The sequence below is a fragment of the Cucumis melo genome, chromosome 12 (genome assembly GCF_025177605.1).
Source record: "Cucumis melo cultivar AY chromosome 12, USDA_Cmelo_AY_1.0, whole genome shotgun sequence".
Classification (NCBI taxonomy): domain Eukaryota; kingdom Viridiplantae; phylum Streptophyta; class Magnoliopsida; order Cucurbitales; family Cucurbitaceae; genus Cucumis; species Cucumis melo.
The window spans coordinates 19,180,830-19,202,640 of NC_066868.1; the positions used below are offsets into that span (position 1 = coordinate 19,180,830).

At 33.6% G+C, this 21,811-nt stretch overlaps 2 protein-coding genes across 5 annotated transcripts; one reads left to right on the top strand and one right to left on the bottom strand.

Moving 5' to 3' along the window:
• Positions 1 to 5,223: 5,223 nt before the first annotated feature.
• On the bottom strand, positions 5,224 to 8,003 carry LOC103498288 (CASP-like protein 1B2). 3 transcript variants are annotated; one of them, XR_539585.2, is made up of 5 exons: positions 7,672 to 7,983; positions 6,769 to 6,892; positions 6,380 to 6,665; positions 5,672 to 5,724; positions 5,224 to 5,317 (listed from the first exon to the last, which is right to left on the bottom strand). XR_539585.2 is itself a non-coding variant. In XM_008460845.3 (4 exons), exons 1-3 carry the CDS (start codon positions 7,929 to 7,931, stop codon positions 6,426 to 6,428), a joined length of 624 nt encoding a protein of 207 aa, XP_008459067.1. In that variant the 5' UTR covers positions 7,932 to 7,983; the 3' UTR covers positions 5,419 to 5,724; positions 6,380 to 6,425. The 3 variants fall into 3 exon arrangements, 2 of the variants coding, with proteins under 2 accessions (XP_008459067.1, XP_008459066.1); XM_008460845.3 differs by lacking the exon at positions 5,224 to 5,317 and having other exon boundaries at positions 5,419 to 5,724; XM_008460844.3 differs by lacking the exons at positions 5,224 to 5,317; positions 5,672 to 5,724 and having other exon boundaries at positions 6,071 to 6,665; positions 7,672 to 8,003.
• An 8,840-nt stretch (positions 8,004 to 16,843) lies between these two features.
• On the top strand, positions 16,844 to 21,022 carry LOC103498289 (alpha-glucosidase). 2 transcript variants are annotated; one of them, XM_051080622.1, is made up of 6 exons: positions 16,844 to 17,205; positions 17,518 to 18,065; positions 18,150 to 18,227; positions 18,852 to 19,082; positions 19,202 to 19,848; positions 19,984 to 21,022. In XM_051080622.1, exons 1-6 carry the CDS (start codon positions 16,952 to 16,954, stop codon positions 20,869 to 20,871), a joined length of 2,646 nt encoding a protein of 881 aa, XP_050936579.1. In that variant the 5' UTR covers positions 16,844 to 16,951; the 3' UTR covers positions 20,872 to 21,022. The 2 variants fall into 2 exon arrangements, with proteins under 2 accessions (XP_050936579.1, XP_008459069.1); XM_008460847.3 differs by having other exon boundaries at positions 16,845 to 17,205; positions 17,518 to 18,227.
• The last annotated feature ends 789 nt before the right edge of the window (positions 21,023 to 21,811 follow it).

The following is a 21,811-nucleotide window of genomic DNA, read 5'->3' on the forward strand; positions in this document are numbered from 1 at the left end:
TCTGAGGGATTGATTTTATGGGACCATTTCCTCAATCTGGTGGTCACACCTACATCTTGTTGGTCATGGACTATGTTCCGAAGTGGATTGAAGTCGTCTATTGTGAGAAGAACGATGTGATGACAGTACGCAAATTTCTGAAAAAGAACATTTTATCGAGATTTGGGACAGCTAGAGCCCTTATCAACGATGAAGGTTCTCACTTCATCAATTGCATCATTACCAAGCTGAACGCTAAGTACAAATCAACATAAAATTGTCACTGCATACCCTCCTTAAACAAATGGTTAGGTGGAAGTCTCCAACCGAGAAATCAAGAAAATTTTGGACAAAGTAAAAATTCATCCCACAAGGATTGGGTCAATCACTTGAATTTGGCGTTATGGGTAGCGTATCGCACTGCATACAAGACAACCATTGGCATATCTCCTTATGCGTTCTTCTTCGAGAAGGTCTTCCATTTACCACTGAAGTTAGAGCACAAGGCTTTATGGGCGTACAAAAAGTTAATTTTCGACAATCATGACGTAGGAAAGACCAGGTTACTTCAGTTGCACGAGCTTTTTCAAGAGTGGCATTCTCAAGCATATGAGAATGCAAAAATTTATAAAGAAAAAATGAAGGCATGACACAACTGCCACATTTGTAAACATGAGTTATACCCTGAACAAAGAGTACTACTCTTTAACTCACCTTTGCGTCTATCTCCAAGTAAACTTCGTTCATGATGATTTGGGCCATTTGTGATCAAAGAGATCTTCACACGTGGTGTTGTGGAGATCACATCACTAGATGTAAGAAATATGTTTAAGGTAAGTGGGCAAAGACTCAAAGCATACTATAAAGATGAAGATCGCATCAAAATCTCCATGGACTAGGGGTAAAAAGCCTTTATATATATTATCTTAAACTCATTGATGCATTTGTTCACTGGATCACATGAAAATATGTAATGCAAACGTATCATTTTTGTGCATCATCTTTTATCGCTTTATTTTTCTTTCTTTCTTTTCACTTTATTATTTTTTATCTTTTTCTTTTCTTTATTTATTTATTTATCACTTTTCTTTACCGCTTTATTTACTACTTTCTTTATCACTTTTTTTTATTGCTTTTTAGGTAGATTATTTAGAATTTTTTTGTGCCTGTGAGGAAATAAAGGAAAGTTGTATGCGAGCAAGAAAGTGTGACCTGTTAAAAGGTATGTGATACACAATTGGATGATAGGACAATTAGTTTCTTGCCTAAAATTTAGTATTGCCTAGGGGTTGTCTATCGTCTAGTGGAATTTGAGCGTTGAATTGAATGCAATGGTCATTTATTCCTTTGAAGGGATGCGCCGCCCATATGCCAGTTCGTATTTAATGCTTTGTAGCCCTAATGATGACACAACCATCACTCCTCACTTATAAATAGTGAAGAGAAACGCTATGAAAATCTTTATATACCTTTCTCAGCCTCATGTGCACTTGCAATTCTCTCAAATCTTTCAAGCCTTGTCAGAAAACTCATAATCTTTGTCGTAAACCTCATCAGGATCTTCAAACCCTAAACCAAACCCATGGCTAAAAACCAAAAGACCAACTCCGATGTCCCTCTAATTTTCAATTTTTGAAAAGGAAGGAAAAACCCTCCAACCCTAATCATCTAAAAAGCCTACCATCGAAAAATCCACCCTTCCCGAGAAACGACAAGAATCTTCTTTGCAAAAGCTTAGACCTCAGGCCTTTGCGAAGAAGATGATCATCAGGTCCAAAACTAAGAAAAACCCTTTCCTTATTTGCAGTGATAGACCTAGTTCTTAGTAAGCCCAACGCTTATTAGGGCAAACCAATGAGCCCATCGCATTTGCAAATGAATGGATGAGACAAAAGAAAGAAATTTACAAGGGCTAAGTGATTTGTACCCTGCGATAAAGGATTATGATGATTTGGTAAACTACTCCAAGCTAGACTATACCCATTTGAAACATGGTAAGGGGAAAGTAATTGTGAGCGTTACAAGACAAGAGCAAACGTTTAAGCTTATTATGAGTGAAAAAGACTCTGAGAAAGCCTTAAAGTTCATTCAAGACTTGAAGATGGAACACAAAAAGAGGCAAAGAAGGAAGAAAAAGAAGAGACGAAGAAGAAAGTATGAGAAGAATAAGAGAGGATAAAGAAAAAAGGAGGCGAGAATGCACATACAAAGCTTGATTAATAGAAGAGAGAGGAAATAAGGAAAGGAAGGCTAAGGGAAGGGATTAAACTACTCGTCTCCACCAAACCTTCCCAGAGAAGAAAAAATTGTTGGGTTTCTAGCGGAGACAAAAGAGAAATTGGCTAAGATCCAAACAGCCAGAAAGAGGGAGGAAAAGAAAACAGAAGAGCTCACAAAGTTAGGCGAGCAAATGGATACTTTGGTGGCAAAGAACAAGGCCATGGAGGACCAAGAGGTGGACCGCCTAGAGGTTGTGGCGGTAGCGTTCAAAGAAGAAATGGAAAATACGAGCCTTTTAGAGCTGAGTTCTCGCCTGAAAACCTAAAGCTAAGAGCCGCCACAACCAAGAAAACAAAAGTTGGGCCATCCAGACCTAAGGATCCTCGTCAAGATGGTGAGATGGGCGCCCAAGAAGTGGACAAATTGATAAAAGTAGAGAAGGGGTTACTCCCCTATAAGGGTGGCTTGCCAGACTTTTTCCATGGACCCAACTTATTGTGGCCTTTTATGTAAACCAATGAAGACTTATCACATTGAAATAAAAGAAAACGCAGGAAAAAGTAGAGGATCTACTTAACTTGTGTATTGCATATAACAAAAAAAAATTATTCCTATTTTATTGTGTTTTATATGTCTTATCATGGGATATTAGGCAAAACGAAGTAAAGCTTGTTGATAGAACATCAACAGGGAGACGTGTTCAATAGACAAGGTAACGATCAAACAAGTAAAGCGATCTGATTCACTAGTAGACAAATTTGGTTGGCGCGAATGTTAGAAAAATGACAAAATGACGTCTGTGCGGCACTGATGCAACTTTAATCAAAAACATTAATGAGGCGTGGAATGTTCTGCCAACATCACTCCCCGCCTATAAATTGAAGCGTCTACTTGATCAGAACAAGGGTGTATGAAATTAGACTAGAGAGCAAGCTCACTCTATCTTCCATTCTTTCTGTCTTGAGTTTTAGGTAAGAGCTTAGAACAAAAAGAGAGAGAGAGTTCTTCTCTTACCATTCTCCCTTCAACAAACATATCAAAATCAGATCCAAAAAGTGTGAGACATCATACTCTGAGGTTTGACACATTTCTTTGTATACCATTTTATGGTGTTCTTGTATTAATTTGTAAAATGTACTCCATGGTTGAAATGCCTAAAGCAATATTTATAATATTAATGTGTTTCTTCTACCACTCTCTCATCTCACTTTAGATATCCACTTTTAATCCATTTAATTAGTTTATGAGCAATGTAATGTGTTATTGATACTAGAGAATCTGAATGTATGTCTTGTAACTTTTCTTTAGCTAAACGTAGATGTCAAAGCATTGTTTATTCGAGAGAAAAGACAACCGCATGATAGCCATCACTTGACAAGTGAGAGCATATATTTAACTAAGCGAGCGGCAAATAGATTGTACAATACCCTTTCATCACCGAGTTTTCATCCTTCGCATAAGTTGCAGAAATGTTAACGTGTGCAGTGAAAGCACCAAAAGGTTGCTCACCTTAAATTAGGATAAATGACTTGCAATGCACACAAACTGATTAGATACAAATCATAACTTGACTTTAAGTATTTGGATCTCAAGAGACGAGCAAGTATGGTGAAGGCACCAGAAGGACGCTCACCTTAATTCTGTAGTTAATAGATGTTTTGTATCGCCTCGAAATATTAATACACAATACATTACGATTAGTTAATTAAATATTCCTTCATGTCATGCCTGCAATATCAGTTCAATTTCCATCACACTCTATCCCATGATTACCTTGCACCACCAATTGCACCTTAGTGCATATAATTATGGTAAAATATATTGTTCATATCCATACTGTATAGATTATACCGCATGAGTTTAGCTGCACGATAAATTTAATAGGAACATTAATTTCCTAAGTTTGACACTGGACTTACCAGGAAACCTCTCTTGGCTTACATTTAGGCAATAGAGAGGAAAACTTGTATTACATGCATATCATGAGAAAATCAACAACCACAAATAGGAAGTGCATCTTTTATCGCATCATTCTATGCTAGTCATCTACTAGGTCGTTCATTTAGAGCTTAAACATGACATATCCACGAACAAATGTTGCATTCACAATATAACAAGCACTCATGCATTTAACATGTCTAATTAGCTACTATCTGAGGCTCAAGGTAACCTTGGTTTTAGTAGAGGTAGAACATGTTAATTTTGGCTTTGACATAAACTACACTCTTTCACATCTACCTAAATTAGGTCGATCATGTTATATTTGGCTTAAACCTTGTTATTTTCTCTGTTGTTCCTTCCCTTTATTTTATGGTCGATTATATCATTCAATCCAAAATTAGTTATAACACTTCAAAATTCTATTCTTTTTTTAGTCTAACTAGTGGGATGGTAGACCATGGACGTTCACCACTCGATCAAGAGCAAATACCTTGACCAATTGAGTTATGTCATTCAATCATGGGTTACACATGTTAACTTCCAAATGAAAATTCTCTTTTAATCGTCCAACCATTATCTAAATTAAATGTTAACTTTCTTCCTAATAAGATACTAGTATTGTTATATTAGATCTTGATTTGATAATTACATGAGATATCTTTACTTTAAGAAAAATGTAGAGGAATGACATAATCTGGCTACAATATTTCACAAATGTCTTGAATTCTCAACTATTTTCATTAATAAGATTCAACAAATTTTATGGATGGATTTGGCCTTACCATTAATTTAAAATAAAAGGTATATACGAAAATTGTTATATTTATTTACCATAAATATTTTGGACTACATTTATTATGGATATTAAAACTATTGTAACGCCCCAACAAATTTGATTTTTTTCATTTATTATTAATGTTAAGTGTGGTTATGGAAAATTCGAATTTTGAGGAACTTTATCATTTTGATTTGTGATTAATCAAGGTTTAGAGGCATATTATTTTGATTTGGATAATTAAATTGGTAAGGTTGTTGTGAGGATAAAATAATTGAGTTAAGCTAAGGTGACATCTGAGTTGGAAAAGAATAGATTTATTTTTCTGAAAATAAAGGGCTCCTTCAATGATAATGCGCCTCGTCCTTCTCCTTCGCGACGACTCCCTCTTCTTTCTTCAGACTGATTGCACGGAAAGAAGGATTGAGGGGACGGGGAATGATTTCAAAATTAAACAAGCAAAAATAAAAACATGTTGTGATAACTAGAGCACAATCTATCTAACTAAGAATCATCAGTATCACAATATAATAAAATAATAGATATTAGGTATCTCTTCATTAGAGAAGAAATTGAGATAAAAGAAATCGAAGTTGTCAAGATCCATAGCTCGGACAATGCTTCAACATGCTGACCAAGTCGTTAGAGAAAAAAAATTCATATGATGCCTTGATGTAATCGAAGTTGAACTACTTGACAAATAGACCAAAGTAGCGATTTCCATGTTGCTTGTAAAGGTGGAGGACTACAAAATACCTATTTTCTGCTGTAACCATCAGGCTCATTGTTGAAGCATATCCTTTAAATTTCTACATATAAAAGAAGTCAGGAGTGAGGTTGAGAGAGATTTATTTTGTAAAATTCTTCACATATTGAAAAGCAAAAAAGAAGATAAATCTAGTCGGACCAGTTAACCTCTATAGTTCTTTCTTCTTTTCCTAACATTTCTTCTTATCATCTTCTTCTACTTATGATATATTTTATGACATGTTTTGTGACATAAAATCGCATTTTGTGACAGTTTTTTACAAATGTCATAAAATACTTTCCATGACTCCTGCATCAATGATTGCAAAAAACTGTCACGAAAACATTTAATGACAGCATTTAACTGTTATTGTAGGTCCTTTTTCTACTAGTGCTTAACCGAGAGTAATAATGGAAATTCATCTTATTACTTTCAACTAGGATAAATTCTCTCTTAAATATAATAGTTTGTACATGTGGAGAATGTAACCAATCATAACAGAAAACAAACAACATAACTGAGTTTCAAATGGAAAAGTAATAACTTATAGTTGTTGACATCAACAAAATGTTATACGAATTTAATTAGATGGCCATACTGCATTTTAACGGAATTTCAAATTTAGAATGCTCTTATAAAAGAAAAAACTTTTATGATGGCATCGATATTCTTAATCAACATGGAGTTACGAGCAAAGGATATAAAATTAAACCAACCAAATACAGTGGACGAAATAAAACGATGTGTATCAAAGCAAGTCAGCTACGGGGACGCGAATGAGTTGTTCGATTTGTGTAGCGGCTTGATAATGGAGATGGCGGAGATGAGAAGAAGAAGACAGAGACCAACAAAAGAGGCAATGAGCGCACCGGCGCCATGGTCACAGTAGGTTGAGAATTTGTCGCAAATCTTGTTCCATCGAGCGTGCTTGTTTCCGTTCTTCCCAAGCGCTGCCATGAAAGTCGCTGCACCATCGCCTGCCGATGCAAGAGCCACGGTCGTCTGCGGCCATTTGGATCAATCAATTGATCAAGTAAAATGTAATTGATGTTGAAATTTTGAAATTGGGATAATGGGGATTAAGGTATGAAGGTGTGTTTTTTACCATGTCTAGAATGGAAATAATTGGAAGACGGAAGCCATTGAAATGAAATTTGGGTCCAAAGATGTGTAGGGCTATCATCATCCAGTTGTGTAGAGTGGCCATTCCATTTGCTACGACAAAGAATCTTGCAACAAATACATATTGCTATTTTACATTATACATTATTGTTAGGAGAGCTTTTGTGATTCTTTTGGAGAGGAACAAATTCCATTCTTCCCTATAGATTGTTGTGCTTTTAGTACACATGTTTAAAGTTAGTCGGTACAATTCTTCAGTCATTTTCGTCTTTGGTTTCAAACTTTAAAGCTGATTTTGATTTATTATATTTGGTTTCGAAAATAATTTTAGAATCGGTAAATTATTGCGACTGACATATTTCAATCGAAATACTATCAAGTAAATTTTCCTATCAAGAGGAGAGAAAAGTAAATAGTAGAAATATCAATTTTAAGTCCCTTTAGAATTTTGTAACGTCGTAAATTTCAAATATATATATAAAGCTCTTAAGCTGTCAAGCTTTATGCGAATTGTAGTTCGGGGATCCATTTTTATTTGTTAGTTTTATGTTTTTACACTTATGCTTCTTTTTTTCTAATTTATTTATTATAAAAAAAAATCTGAAAACAATGTTTAACTTGATTTATAAAATAGAATTTGAATAGAAAAACTTGCAATACAAAAATTGTATTATGAGCTTAACCTCAAAAGCACGAAAGTTATCAAACAAAAATCTCAACACATTTCATCTTAAAACTACACAATTTAAGAAGAAACTTACACGAAAAAGAAAAAAGAAAGAATAAAGAAAAATGGAAATTATGGACAGAAGATTAGAAGACATAAATTTAATTTTCCAAACCCAAAAGAAGACTTGTATTTTTAAGAAGAATTTAAGAAGCTTACATAAAGGCAGGAGTGTGATAGAAATGAGCAGATAGAGTGGCAGTAAGAGGATCAGTCCCAATAGTGGCAACAACAATAGATTTAGTCTCTTTATTAAGAGCCATAACAAGGGTTGCTGAGGCAGTGGCAAATGAAGCAACTAATCTCAACAAAATAAACCCCCAATTCCTCTTTTTTTCCATTGCAAGATGATTGTACTCACCAACATCATTTGCTTTTACTATCGTTGTTGCTGCTGTTTCAGACGGTAAAGAAGCCATTGATAATAATGGAATTACTAAAGTTCAATGTCTAGGGGTTTGTTTCTTACTAGTTTTGATAGTTTTGATGCTATTTAAGGAGTTGATTTTGGGTATTTATATAACTGATCATTGAAGTTTATGTTGAGTTTTGGAAGAAATTAATGGCAGTTATTTCTTTGGGTGGTATGACTATAATACATTGATGTTTTTTGGTGGTTTGGAAATTGGGAATATTTCAAAACTATATGAGAGAGATTAGTGGATTATTTAATTAGTCCACCTAGTGTATCTACTTTGCCTTATATTTCCTCACCACATTACACCTAACTAACACCTTTTTCCCCCTTCTTCAATGCTTATAGGACTGTTAATTTTCAGCTTAATATTATCAACCTTAATGGAATTTACTAAAATCAAAGTTTATTTCAACCCAAAAATTACAAAATAATAATGATAATAATAATGGATTATAGTTAATTAGCTTATATAATTTCATTTGCGGTTCTTATGATTAGAATGACTACAAGTTAATCAATATTTTAATTAATAAGTTGTTTTTAGGTGATTTTTCAAAAATATAACAAATCGGCAAAATATTTATATTATACAGAACAATTCAGAAAATGAAAAAAAAAAAAACCACAAGCACACAATAGAAAATACTAAAAGTGTCTTGTGAATCATACGGTCAACAACGCTCGCAATATATTTGGTACACGATCATTTAGATTTGGTTATAGTTTGGTACATGATTGTTTAGATTTGGCTCCAAATCTAAAAGATTTATTGTTTTCAATTCTATCGTTTAATTTGGTTACAATATCATTTTATTTGGTTAAACGACGATCATTTAGATTTTGTTTTTAGATTTGGCTAAACAAAAATTTTTTTCTTCAAAATTTGGTACACGATCGTTTAGATATGGCTAAACGAATTTTTTCAAAATTCTTTTGGTCGTTTATTTTCTTTACACGATCGTGCTACTTCAATCTAAATGATTTTTTTATCAATATTCTTTATCTTTTAATCTAAACGACGTAAAAAAAAAGAAAAAAAGAAGAAAGACGATGAAAAAAATCACAGCGAAAAGAAAAATAGAAAAGGAAAAAAAGACGATAGAAAAATTCGTGACGAAGAGGAGAAAAAAGACAGAAGGATAAACTTAAAATATTTAAAAAATGGCTAAATTTATGAAGAAACGTAAATGTTTTAGTAGTTTGTTATATTTATGAAAATTTTCCAATTATTTCTATTTTTCATAGGTGTTTGGGAAATAAGTGCATTTTACTTCTTTTAATCCTTCCATTTTGGAGAATGTATGCAGTCGATTTTAAATGAGATTTGGTTGTAAAATTATCTATATTTTATTTTGCTTTATTTTTATTCTCATTATTATTCTTTCTTTATTTATGTAATGAGTCCATCTCCTATATAAAAAGACACTTTGTATCTTACTATTTGAATATAGGAATAATATATTTTATTTCCTTTCAATTCTAGATGATTTCACTACTATGAAAACATCATTACTTATGTTTTTTTGCACTATATTTTTGTACTTTACTTTTTTAAATATGTCAAAATATAATTTACTTGATATGTTATATATGTCGAGTATATGACATCAGTTGACTTGTTTAACGTGCCAAATAATTTACATTCTTGATAGTTATTATAGGTCAAGAATATTTAAACCTTGACAGCTACTACCTATCAAATGGACGTTCTTCTTGGCATTGAAAAATTGGCAACTTTTTAGATAATACTTGACTCATTTTGCACGTCAAGGCCTTTGTTTTAATTGTATAATTTTAAAGATCTATATAATTGCACTTCTTTTGAAAGTCCAACAATACTATACAACATGACCAACTCAGACAACACATAAGTAAAGCCTTTAAGCTTTCCATTAATCTAGCTAACCTACACATATTAATTGAACTAATTAAGTTTCTTGAATCAATCCAAATATTTCATCCAAGAACTAACAAATTGCATATATATTCTTGAACATACATATAGTTGGTCAATACATACTTACAACAATTCATAAAATTAATTTTTAACAAAATTTACATCCGGTATCAACAATATATGCATAGCCAAAATTTAATATATTAGATCAGCCAAAATTTAATATATTAGATCTTTAAAGAAATTCTAAAATTTCGAAACCTAGATCTAATAAACGTTGCAGCCTTCTACAGGCTCTAGTCAACACTACCTCTCTTCATCGCAGTTGCAATCATCTACCCTGTCACTGTATTGTCTGTTGTCATTGGTCACCATTGTCTTTGATGTTCAAGGTTTTTTTCACTCTTTCCAAGTTTGTATGTCGCAGATCGTTAGTTTTCTAGGTTGTCACTTGGGTAGGACCTATCTACGCAACAGACTATCGACTATTTTTTGGGTTGTTTCTGTTGGAATTTGTGTCCTAAAACTTGTACTTTGATTCAATAAAATTTATTATTGAATGCTATAATCTAAAAACCAATAAATTTAGGTCCCGATGCTATTTTATTGAGTTTGCCAAATACACTTTAACTTTATGTATAGACATAAACAAAGATTAAGTTCAGGTTAATAGCCCAAATAGTCTATAGTGTATGAATAAGGTTGGGCGCCTTATTCTGGATAAACACTATGGATGTGGCCCGCTCCGTAGTTAGTACAAACGATGTAATCCTGAATCGTTCATGTAGAGACATGGGAGTGGGAGCATCCTATGTAAATGGTTTGCATAAGACTGGAACCACGAAGTAGTCACTTTTAATTGTAACACCGTAAACTATAAACTGACTATTTTAATTATGATGACCTAGGTAACTTGATCTTAATTCTGAGCTAACTATGAACTTCTGTTTATTCGGTAGTATCATTAGATCTGCATAGGTGAGGGCAACTCAACATCGCTAGCCAGCCTCCCATTTCAGGGGTAAGACCGAGTGGATAGCTAGGGACATAGGGTGCAAGATGGAATTCATTCCTAGCCACTTCTGGGATAGTAGATAGGTTGTTCCCTTAAGGACTGAATCCAAGTCTTAAACAAGGGGTCTCACCTTCTCATTGGCCCGAGAAGGATTCTGGTTTATAAGTTGGACCTTAAACCAATTGTTCAATAGTGGATCAGTGGGTCTTAAGGAGCAAGATGTAATCTCGAGGGTAAAACGGTATTTTGACCCAGCCAAGATTATGAACAACCTGTGAAGTATCAACTTACCAATTATGGTTATATCAGGTTGACAGAAATATATCTATAGTGAGGGGAGTGCAACTAAAAGTCTTTAGCGGAATGACTCTTTAGTTAACGAATGTTGATTAACTATGGTCTAAAAGAGTTTAGCCAGTTAATCTCGGATCGTTGGAGTCCATGATCTATAGGTCCATTAGGTTCCCCTACTAGCTCATATGGATTCAACTAAGAACAAGTATGTTGAAGTAATCTGAATTGTTCGAATAAAGATAAGAGAGAGAAACCGAGAAATATATAAGATATAAGTCGGTAGAAATAAACTTTAAGTTTTGTGTTTAAATATGATTTAAATAAATATGAATATAAATTCATATTTAAAAGCTTGAAAAGTTTAGAGAACTGTTAAAAAGTCAACATGTTAATTTTGAACTTTGACCGGATTTATATTCAAATATGATTTGAATTTTAGAGAAATGAATACGGATTTATACTCAGGAGGTTAGAATTAGTCAAAACGGAAAAATTAATAAAAAGTCAAAAAGTTGACTTTTGACTAAGAAAACGTCAAAGTTTGACTTAAGTTGGTCAAATGACCAAAATGCCCATTTAACTAATTACTTTATTAATTAACGGTTAATGGAAAAATGTGGCAAATTATTATGAATTTGAAGCCACTAATTTCATTAAAGAGTTAATGAATTGATTAGGTGTTGATAAGATATGAAATAATTTACATGCAATTTGCATGTAAATTTTATATAAAACTTCTCATTACCGAATGAGAAAAAAATGAGGTTTTCTTTGAAAAACACCTAAACGATTCACTCCCCATCTCTCTATAAAATTCTCTTTACATAACCGAGTCCCACAACTCCGTTCTTGGTTCTGAGCATAGTAGGTCAGCTTAATGGTTGTCCTTGTTCGTGATAATAAGGCAAAGAAGCGTTGGATTAAAGAAGAAGTTCAGAACTACAAACGTAAGAACATCGTTTACCTTTTGGTTTTTTGTTTAAGTCCATCGCTTAGTAGATGCATGTTAACTTCTAAATCGTTTAGATGCATATAGAGTAAAGCATAATCCTTTAAATTCCGCTGTTGCATGTCTCTAGTGCTTTGTTATTTTCCATCAGTTTCAACGCCAACTGTTGTCGTTGTACTGTTTATGGACCTGTCCTCATTATTATTCTTTCCTTATTTATGTAATGAGCCTATCTCGTGTATAAGAAGGCTTTTTATCTTACTATTGAACACAAAAAATAAAATATTCTATTCCATTCAATTCTAGATATGCTTTAAAGATTTATTATTTAAATAAGAATAATAATTGTGGTTTTTTTAGTATATAAATTGGAGTTCGAAAACTTTAAATCACAAGACTTTTTTATTCTTGAGGCATACAGGCTAAGCAACTTTTCCTCAACTTCTGTGCAAGAGCGTAAAGAAGAACAACCACTCTTCCCCCCACTGAAATAGGTCATTGAAATCCCACGTAGCGGTGCGGATAGAAGGAAGGAATCCATCAAAAAGTTGTATCAGTTGAGATCAGAAGCTCATTTTTCTAGAGAAAAGACAAGAAGAGGTGCAAAGAATTTGCGAGTTCTTCATATTTTCTGATTCTTTCATTCTCTCTTTACAGGTGTGAGCCCTACATCTCATTCTGCGTCTTTCTTTTTTGAATTGGAAGTCTTTACCTTTGAAAGTCAAGAGTCTTTTCAATTAATGGAAAGCCTTAGTTGAGTTTAGTTTTTGTTTTGCAATAGCAATTGTATTTATAATATGAGAAAGTAAACATTCTCTCACTCTTTTTCACTTTTCATTTTTTTCTTATGTTAAAAAGAAAAATAAAATGAGGGTGGAAAGAAAATGGAAACAAAAGAAGACACATAGTTTTTTAAAAATTATTTCCTAATTTATAATATCATAAGACTACTTAAAATAATATTAAAAAATTCTTCAAGGACCTTTCTTAATCTCTAGCCGACGGTCCTCAGTTTGAGCCATTGGTCATGATCCTCGATCAACAATTTCTAGTCATATCAATTATTGGTATTGGTCACTTGTCATGATCTTGGTTTACAATCTTAGTTGTCGGTCATTGGTGACTCAACAACTAAGATTGGGGGTTGTTGACCAACTGATTATGACTGGTGTGGTCAACAACATAGATTACAATCATGGATAATATTTGTGTTACTCTTGTAATTACCCATTCAAAGACCTAAAAACACATATTTATAATGATTTTACATGCAAAGTTGCATGTACAGGCAAGCTTATGAACCACCAATACACAACCCACTAACAATTAGTGGGCTTTATGTGTCATAGTGTGGCAACACCTAGCTCACTAAAATTTTTAGTGGGATTATCCAACAAAATGTTGGATTTTCCCACTAACTTAGTCAAGGGGCATTTTAGTCTTTTTCTAAAATTGGTCAAAGTCAAATTTTAACCAAAAAAATAACAATTTGATTATTTACCATTTTGTTCATCTCGACTAATTTCGATCTTCCAAGCATGATTCCACATTCATTTTTTTGAAATTCAAAATCACATTTGAATATATTGCGGTCAAAGTTTGACTTTTAAATGTCAAAAGTCAAATCTTTGACTTTTTATAACTTTGACCATTTCCATCATTTTCGAGCTTTCGAGTATGAATCCATATTCATATTCTTGATATTTAAATCACATTTAAACATGATGCTCAATCTCAAAACTGATAATCGATCGCTATACCACATATACTTGTCAGCTTCTCTCTCCTTACCTAATTCGAACAATTTGAATCATTTCATCATTCTGTTCTAAGTTTATTTCATACGAGCAAGTAGAGAAACTTAATCGACCTATAGATCAAGGGATCCAACGATCCGAGATTAAATGGCTAAACTCTTTTAGACAAAGCTTATTAACATACATTAACTAACCAGTCATTCCACAAAAGTCTCATAGTTTCACTCCCCTCAATATAGATATATTTGTGTCCATATGATATAACTAACCATGATATATAAGTTAATCCTTGATAGGTTGTGCATAATCTTGATTGGTTTAAAATAACCGTTTTACCCCTAAGATTACATCTCGTTCTTAAGTCTCATTGATCCTCTAATGAACAATTAGTTTTAGGTCTAATCTATAAATCGAATTATTCTCAAACCAATGAGAGGGTAGGGCCCCTTGCTCAAGACCTAGATTCAATGCGTAAGGAAACAACCTATCTACTAACCCTATAACGGGTAGGATTAAGTTCCATCTTGCACCCTATGTCCTCAACTATCCACCCGATTTCCCCCTGAAATGAGAGGCTTATTTGGCCAGCGCTAAAGAGTTGCTCTCATCTATGCATATCAAAAGATAATCTCGTGTGAACAGGAGTTCATACTTAACTCAAGATTAAGATTAAGTTATATAGGTCATCAATAAATAAAATAGTCAATTTTAAATAGTAAACAATGTTAAAACGTAAAAGTAGCTATTTCATGGTTCAGTCTTATGTAAACTCTTTACATAGGATGACCCTACTTTCATGTCTCTATATGAACAATTTAGGATCCATTGTTTGTACTAACTAAAAAGCGGGTCGCATCCATAATATCCCCAGAATAAGGTGTCCAACCTTATTTATATACTATTGATCATTTATGCAATATACTCAAATTTGATCCACATTTATGTCTCTATATAAAATTGAAGTTTTCTTATAATAATAGCCTCGATACCTTAATTTATTGGATTAAAGATTATAGAATAATTTTATCAATAACCAATTTATTGAATAGAATATAATTTATATTACAAACTATAAGTTTTAGAACACAAAATCCAACAAATACATCTAGATGTAAGTGTTCTATTAATTGGTTCAAGAGTTAAAATAATTGAGTTTAGCAATTTCATGGATGAATTTTATTCCCTAAAGCATCTTGTTCACAAGAGATTTTCGAAGAAATTTGGTTCGTGGAGTTGAAATTGTGTTGATGTTGTATTTATGTTGATTTGATGCGATGTGGTTCGATCTCTAGAATTTAATCCTCTGATTCTCTCTAGACTGGACGCTTACGCTTGATTTGAGGAAGCAAGTGGAGAACGTGATGTTCTTAAAGTTGAAGTTTTGGAAGAAAGCTCGTATCTTCAAAGGAGCTTCAATTTTCGAGGGTGGTCGACTTTAGGAGTTGGGAAGTTTTCTAGCTCTTTGGAAAAATTTTCTGCCCGTGTAACACAAAACTATTTACCGTCCGTGTAACAAAGCCCATAAAATTAGTCATTTTTTAAATATTTCAGGTTTGCCCTTCTCTTCCTCGCGATTTCCCTGCGATTTCTTTCATCGTCTTCATCTTCGATTTCTTTCATCGTCTTTCTTCTTTTCCTCTTCTTTTTTTCTGCGATTTCTTTTCATCATCTTTCTTATTTTTCAATTGTTTTTTTACGTCGTTAAATCTTTTCATCGTATTTCTTCTTTTTTTTTTCACTGCGATTTCTTTCCATCGTATTTCTTCATTTCTAATTTTGTGATTTCTTTCAACCGTCTTTCTTCTTTTTTGATTATTTTTTACATCGTTTAATATTTACATCTTCTTCTTTTCTGATTCTTTTTTACGTCGTTTAATCTTTCCATCGTCTTTATTCTTTTCTTTTTTTTACACGTTTACATTTGGGTATCCAAATCTAAATGACTGTGTATAAGAAAAAGAATCTTGAAAAAAACGATCGTGTAAAAAAATAAAAAATTGTGTATAAAGAATCTTGAAAAAAATTATTTAGATTGGAGTAGCCAAATGTAAATGAGTGTAAAAAAAAATAAAAGATCGTGTATAAAAAATCATTTGAATTGGAGTAGTCAAATGTAAACGATCGCGTAAAAAAAGTAAACGATCGTGTAAAGAAATATAAACGATCATGTACAAAAGAATTAAAAAAAATCGTATACCAAATTTTTTTAAAAAAATCATTTAGATTTGGGTCCCAAATCCAAACAATCGTGTAACAAAATTAAACCATGGAATTAAAAAGATAAATTGTAGTCATATCTAAAATAAATTGTAGACGATCGCGTATACATTATAACCATATCTAAACAATCGACTTGTAGCCATAACTAAACGATCACGTATAAATTATAGACATATCTAAACGATCGAATCATATGTAAACGATCACGCATAAATTATAACAATATCTAAACGATTGCGTATAAACGGTAGCCATATCTAAACAATCGCAAGTATATTACGCGCGCGTTTTCGGTATTTTACACAATAGGTCTCTAGGCTTTTTCCGTTTTTAGAATTGTTTTATACAGTGTAAATATTTTGCCGCTTTTTTTTATATTTTTGAAAAGACCCTTAAATTTATAAGATTATACCTTATCATCTCCAACTTTTCTTATTTCTTTTTATTTACGTTCTATCAATAGTCATGTCAAATTTAGAAGAATAAAAAATAATTTTAAATAAGTGGTTAAATCTTAAATCTAGGCTTATGTATTCAAATGATTGGAAGAAGTAAAAAAACAAACTTAATTTTGAAAATTTTAAAAATAATTACCAAAGGGAAGCATAAATTATTACTTTCACCAAAGTCAATAACAAAACAGGTCTTCTTTTTTCTTTTTTTCTCCTCTTTCTAAAAGAAATATTATATCTCTTGGAGCCAGGATTGGCGTTGGCTAATATATATAAAAAGATACCACACGTTCCCCAATCCAAAAATAAATAAATGGCGATGCGAACACCATGGATAGTGAAATTTAGGAATTAAGAAGAGATAAGAAGAGAGAGGAGGTGGAACCCGATGGACTTCACTCACACACACTTCCCACTGCGAGTGCGACAAAAAATCAATGGCGAGTGGTTCGTCCAAAGCCATAACCATAAGGACGCCATTTGCTCATTCTCTCCTAATACTAATACTCTTTCTTTTCACTTCCTTCCTGATCCCTCCACCGGCTGCTTCTCTACCAGCCGTCGGATTTGGATACCGGATCAGATCCAGCCACATCGATCCTGCCGGAAAGTCATTGACCGCCGATCTTCAACTCATCCGAACCTCCCAAGTCTATGGACCTGATCTTCCCACACTTACCCTCCAAGCCACGTAAATTTCTTCTTCTTATTCTCTTCTTTTCCTTTTCTAATCTTCTGGTTAATGCTTAATCTTAAATAAGTTTGTTTCAGTTTTCATAAAAATGCGCAATATCACACTTATTAGTGAAATATTCTTTCTATTTCTATATATTTTATGCATTTTTGTTACTGAAAACATTATATTTCCATTTACTTAAAATTGGTTTTTTGTGGAGAGAGAACGAAATTAGAGAAATGCGTTTTCACGGTGTAATTAATTAATAATAATAATAATAATAATAATAATTAATAATGACAATAATATGATCATATGGTATTGCAGTTTCGAAAGCAAAGACCGGTTGAGAGTACGAATAACGGACTCAACTCGTGAACGGTGGGAGATTCCAGACCATATCATTCCCCGTCCATCCAACTCCCTTATCCGTTCCCTGCCGGAAAACCATGTCGCCTCCCCGAAACCTTCTTTCATCTCCGATCCAGCTTCCGACCTCATTTTCACCCTCTACGACACTGCACCCTTCGGCTTTTCCGTGCTCCGACGATCATCCGGTGATGTCCTCTTTGACACTTCCCCTGATTTCTCCAATTCCGAGACTTTTATTGTCTTCAAGGATCAATACATTCAACTATCCTCTTTGCTTCCGAAGGACAGATCCTCTATCTTTGGCATTGGCGAGCAAACCAGGAAGTCTTTCAAGCTCGTCCCGGATAAAAACAAAACCTTAACTCTTTGGAACGCTGATATTGGTAGTGTGAATCTCGATGTGAACCTCTACGGTGCACATCCTTTCTACATTGATGTCCGGTCGCGGTCTCGAGATGGTAAAGTTGTAGCAGGGACGACGCATGGAGTTTTGTTGCTCAACAGTAATGGCATGGATATTATATATTCTGGCGATAGGATTACGTACAAGGTTATTGGTGGAATCATTGATTTATACTTCTTTGCAGGTCCATCACCAATTTCGGTGATAGATCAGTATACTGAGCTTATTGGGCGGCCTGCACCTGTGCCTTATTGGTCGTTTGGTTAGTATTTTTATTGTCTTGATGTTTATGTCTGTAGGATTATTTTGAGATTTCATGTACATTAGAAGTTAGTTTTGAATTTCATGGTTTTTTGAATTTGTGCATCAAATCGGAAAGTTCAATTTATGTAGAACAGAAGATTTCACGGATTGGTGTTTTGTCCTCTCGTTCTTTCCTCTAGTTTTGGCAACATCAGGCTATGAGTTGATCCTGTGGGTTTTAGACAGACAAAATTTGAATAGAAACCGATATTTCTTCATTTGACTTTCTGTTCTCTTTAAAGAGTTTTTCCCATTTGAAATAGATAGGAAAGATAGTTGTCAATATTGCTACTTAAAGTGAACTCATACCCACATGAACTACTTCTAGCTAATTGCTTGTCAAAATCACTTTATCTTTTGGAATTCAACGGCATGCGGGAATAGGGAGATCCAAATTTGACCTCATGGTCGAGGGGATGTGCCTTAACTAGTTGAATTCTGCTTATGTTTATACTGAGTCTAAAGGAAAACACATGCATTCTTTTAGACTCTAAGTTATCTTTCAGTTTGAGCTATTCATTTCTGTTTTCTAATCATTCCATGCCACAAATAATAAATAGTGAACTAATGTTCTTGTGTAAAGGTTTTCATCAATGTCGTTATGGCTACAAGAATGTTTCTGAGGTTGAAAGTGTAGTGGCTCGTTATGCCAAAGCCAGTATACCTCTTGAAGTTATGTGGACAGACATTGATTACATGGATGGGTATAAAGACTTTACTTTTGATCCCATCAATTTTCCATCGGAGAAGATGAAGATATTTGTTGATAATCTTCACAAAAATGGACAAAAATATGTAATCATCTTGGATCCTGGTATGTTATTTAGCAACGCATGGAAAATGGAAATATTTCTTCTCTTCCTTTCTACTTTTTTTCTTTTTTTCAGCCCACACGCAATGCAAGCTCATGTCTTTACTGTTAATTTTATGCAGGCATTAGTACAAATAATACATATGGACCATACATTCGAGGAACAAAAGCTGATATCTTTATGAAACACGACGGGGTTCCATACTTGGGTGATGTTTGGCCTGGACCTGTTTACTTTCCTGATTTTCTTCATCCAGACAGTGAGACTTTTTGGGGTCGTGAGATCCAAATATTTCGAGATATTGTTCCATTTGATGGTCTTTGGATCGATATGAATGAGATATCAAATTTTATAACTTCTTCAACCAGCCCACTTTCTAACCTTGATAATCCTCCTTACATGATTAACAATGCTAGAGTTCGACGTCCCCTTAACAATAAGACTGTGCCAGCGTCAATTCTTCATTTTGGTAACTTGACAGAGTATAATACTCATAACTTATACGGGTTTTTAGAGTCAAGGGCTACTCATGCCTCATTAGTAAAAGTAACAGGCAAGAGACCATTTGTGCTGTCAAGATCAACTTTTGCAGGCTCTGGGAAGTACACAGCACATTGGACTGGAGATATTGGCGCAACATGGAATGATATGGGGTACACGATTCCATCCATTTTGAACTTTGGACTCTTCGGAATTCCTATGGTTGGTTCTGACATATGTGGATTTTCTGGAGATACGACAGAAGAGCTTTGCCGACGTTGGATTCAGGTGCAAGTTTCTCTTGCCATTTTATTATTATAGATGATGTGTTGGAAGTCATTGTTTACCAAAACAGTGAAGTTTTGCTATTTTGTTAGGAAAGATTACAACTAACTGAAATAAAAACTTGTTCAACTTTTGCAGTTAGGTGCATTTTACCCATTTGCCAGAGACCATTCTGATAAAGGATCCATTCGTCAAGAGCTTTATCTTTGGGATTCAGTGGCTGCATCAGCCAGGAAGGTGCTTGCGCTTCGCTACCAGTTACTTCCTTATTTCTACACTTTGATGTATGAGGCACACAAAAAGGGGACACCGATTGCACGTCCTCTCTTCTTCTCATTCCCTCAGGATATCAAGACCTACGAAATCGACTCTCAGTTTCTTCTTGGAGAAGGTGTATTGGTTTCTCCAGTTCTAAAGGAGGGAGCTTTTTCTGTTGATGCATATTTCCCTGCAGGAAACTGGTTTAGCCTCTTTAACTATTCAGAGTTCGTAGCTGTAAATTCCGGGCAACAAATCAATCTTGATGCACCTGCTGATCATATAAATGTGCACGTCAGGGAAGGAAACATTCTGGCATTACACGGAGAGGCGATGACAACACAAGCAGCTCGAGAAACTGCATACAAGCTTTTGGTCGTCATCAGCAATGGTCAAAGAAGCTTTGGAGAGGTTTTCTTGGATGATGGAGAAGTGGCGGAAATGGGAGGAGAAGGAGGTAATTGGAGTATGGTAAGATTTTGTAGTGAAACAGTTGGGAGTAAGTTAGTAGTGAAATCTCAGGTTATAAATGGAGGATTTGCTTTGAGCCAAAAACTGATTATAGACAAGGTGACCTTTGTAGGCTTTGAAAGGCCTAAGAAAATGGTTGGCCTAGGCTTAAATATAAGCAAGGGAGTGAGTTTGAATGGAAATTCAAGCATTAGAAAAACCTATCAATATTTTGCCAAGTTTATGAATGTTGAGATCTCAGGGCTATCCATTCCTATTTGGGAGGAATTCATATTGGAGATGACACCAATAAGTTGAATGTCCCAACATGCAATAGCTTGTTTTCTTAAATAAGAAAAAAAAATTGTTGATCTAGATTTCACATGTAATATGAATGTATGTTTTCTCAAATAAAAGTGTACTTAATCTTATTGCCTCAAAAATTTAATATCAATAACTACTTCCATAATTGCTTTTTGAACTCTTATTATTAAAAGCATAAACAATGTGTTTTCCCGTCATGAATTATTCTGAAAAAAGAAAAGTCGGTGAAATATCATTTGTCTCGTTATTTGGGGTTGATTTCCTCCTAGTCTCTAAAGTTAATTGAGACAATTTTTTTAAAAAGAAAACAATTAATCATGGAGTAAAACAAAGAATTAAGAAATAACAACATGATAAAGAAATAACAACATGATAAAGACATTTCTATATTAAAATGTTAATCATGTTGTAAAACAAGAGGATAAAAACATACTAGGGAGGAAAGAAAGTTGAGTGAACATGTATCATTTAAAGGTTTCAATACGTATTGTTTATAAATTTTACAAGCTACGATGCTAGAAAAATATTTTGCAATATCTATTGACATTTATGTACAAGTACTCTAATCGTAAGATGTACTTGAAGTATATAAACTTAAATTTTGGATATATTAAAGTATAAAAACTAAAATATAACAATACATGCTAACAAGGATTCAACACAACTAGCACCTTAACAATAGTGTTTTTCAAACTTTTCTTTTTAAATTTAAGGATATTTTCGGAACTTATAAAAGTTAAAAGGAACTCTCCTAATAGTTTATGAAAGTAAAGTTGTAAATTCTGTTTCTTATTTGGCCTCCCGAACTTTTGAGTTTGTAGATCACACTATTAAAAAATATCATTTAATACCTTGTTAACTATCTACTTACACTTGCTTAAAAGTGAAAAAAATGACTTACATTATAGAGTTATCTTAAAATATAACGAAATTA

What these genes read in the sequence shown, in the direction of transcription:
- LOC103498289 (XM_008460847.3), top strand. Translation starts at nt 16,952, where the DNA reads ATGGCGAGTGGTTCGTCCAAAGCCATAACCATAAGGACGCCATTTGCT. An exon ending in ACACTTACCCTCCAAGCCAC is followed by an intron (nt 17,206 to 17,517) that starts GTAAATTTCTTC and finishes ATGGTATTGCAG; the next exon opens with TTTCGAAAGCAAAGACCGGT. An exon ending in TGTGCCTTATTGGTCGTTTG is followed by an intron (nt 18,228 to 18,851) that starts GTTAGTATTTTT and finishes TCTTGTGTAAAG; the next exon opens with GTTTTCATCAATGTCGTTAT.
- LOC103498288 (XM_008460845.3), bottom strand. Translation starts at nt 7,931, where the DNA reads ATGGCTTCTTTACCGTCTGAAACAGCAGCAACAACGATAGTAAAAGCA. An exon ending in TATCACACTCCTGCCTTTAT is followed by an intron (nt 6,893 to 7,671) that starts GTAAGCTTCTTA and finishes ATTTGTTGCAAG; the next exon opens with ATTCTTTGTCGTAGCAAATG. An exon ending in TTATTTCCATTCTAGACATG is followed by an intron (nt 6,666 to 6,768) that starts GTAAAAAACACA and finishes AAATGGCCGCAG; the next exon opens with ACGACCGTGGCTCTTGCATC.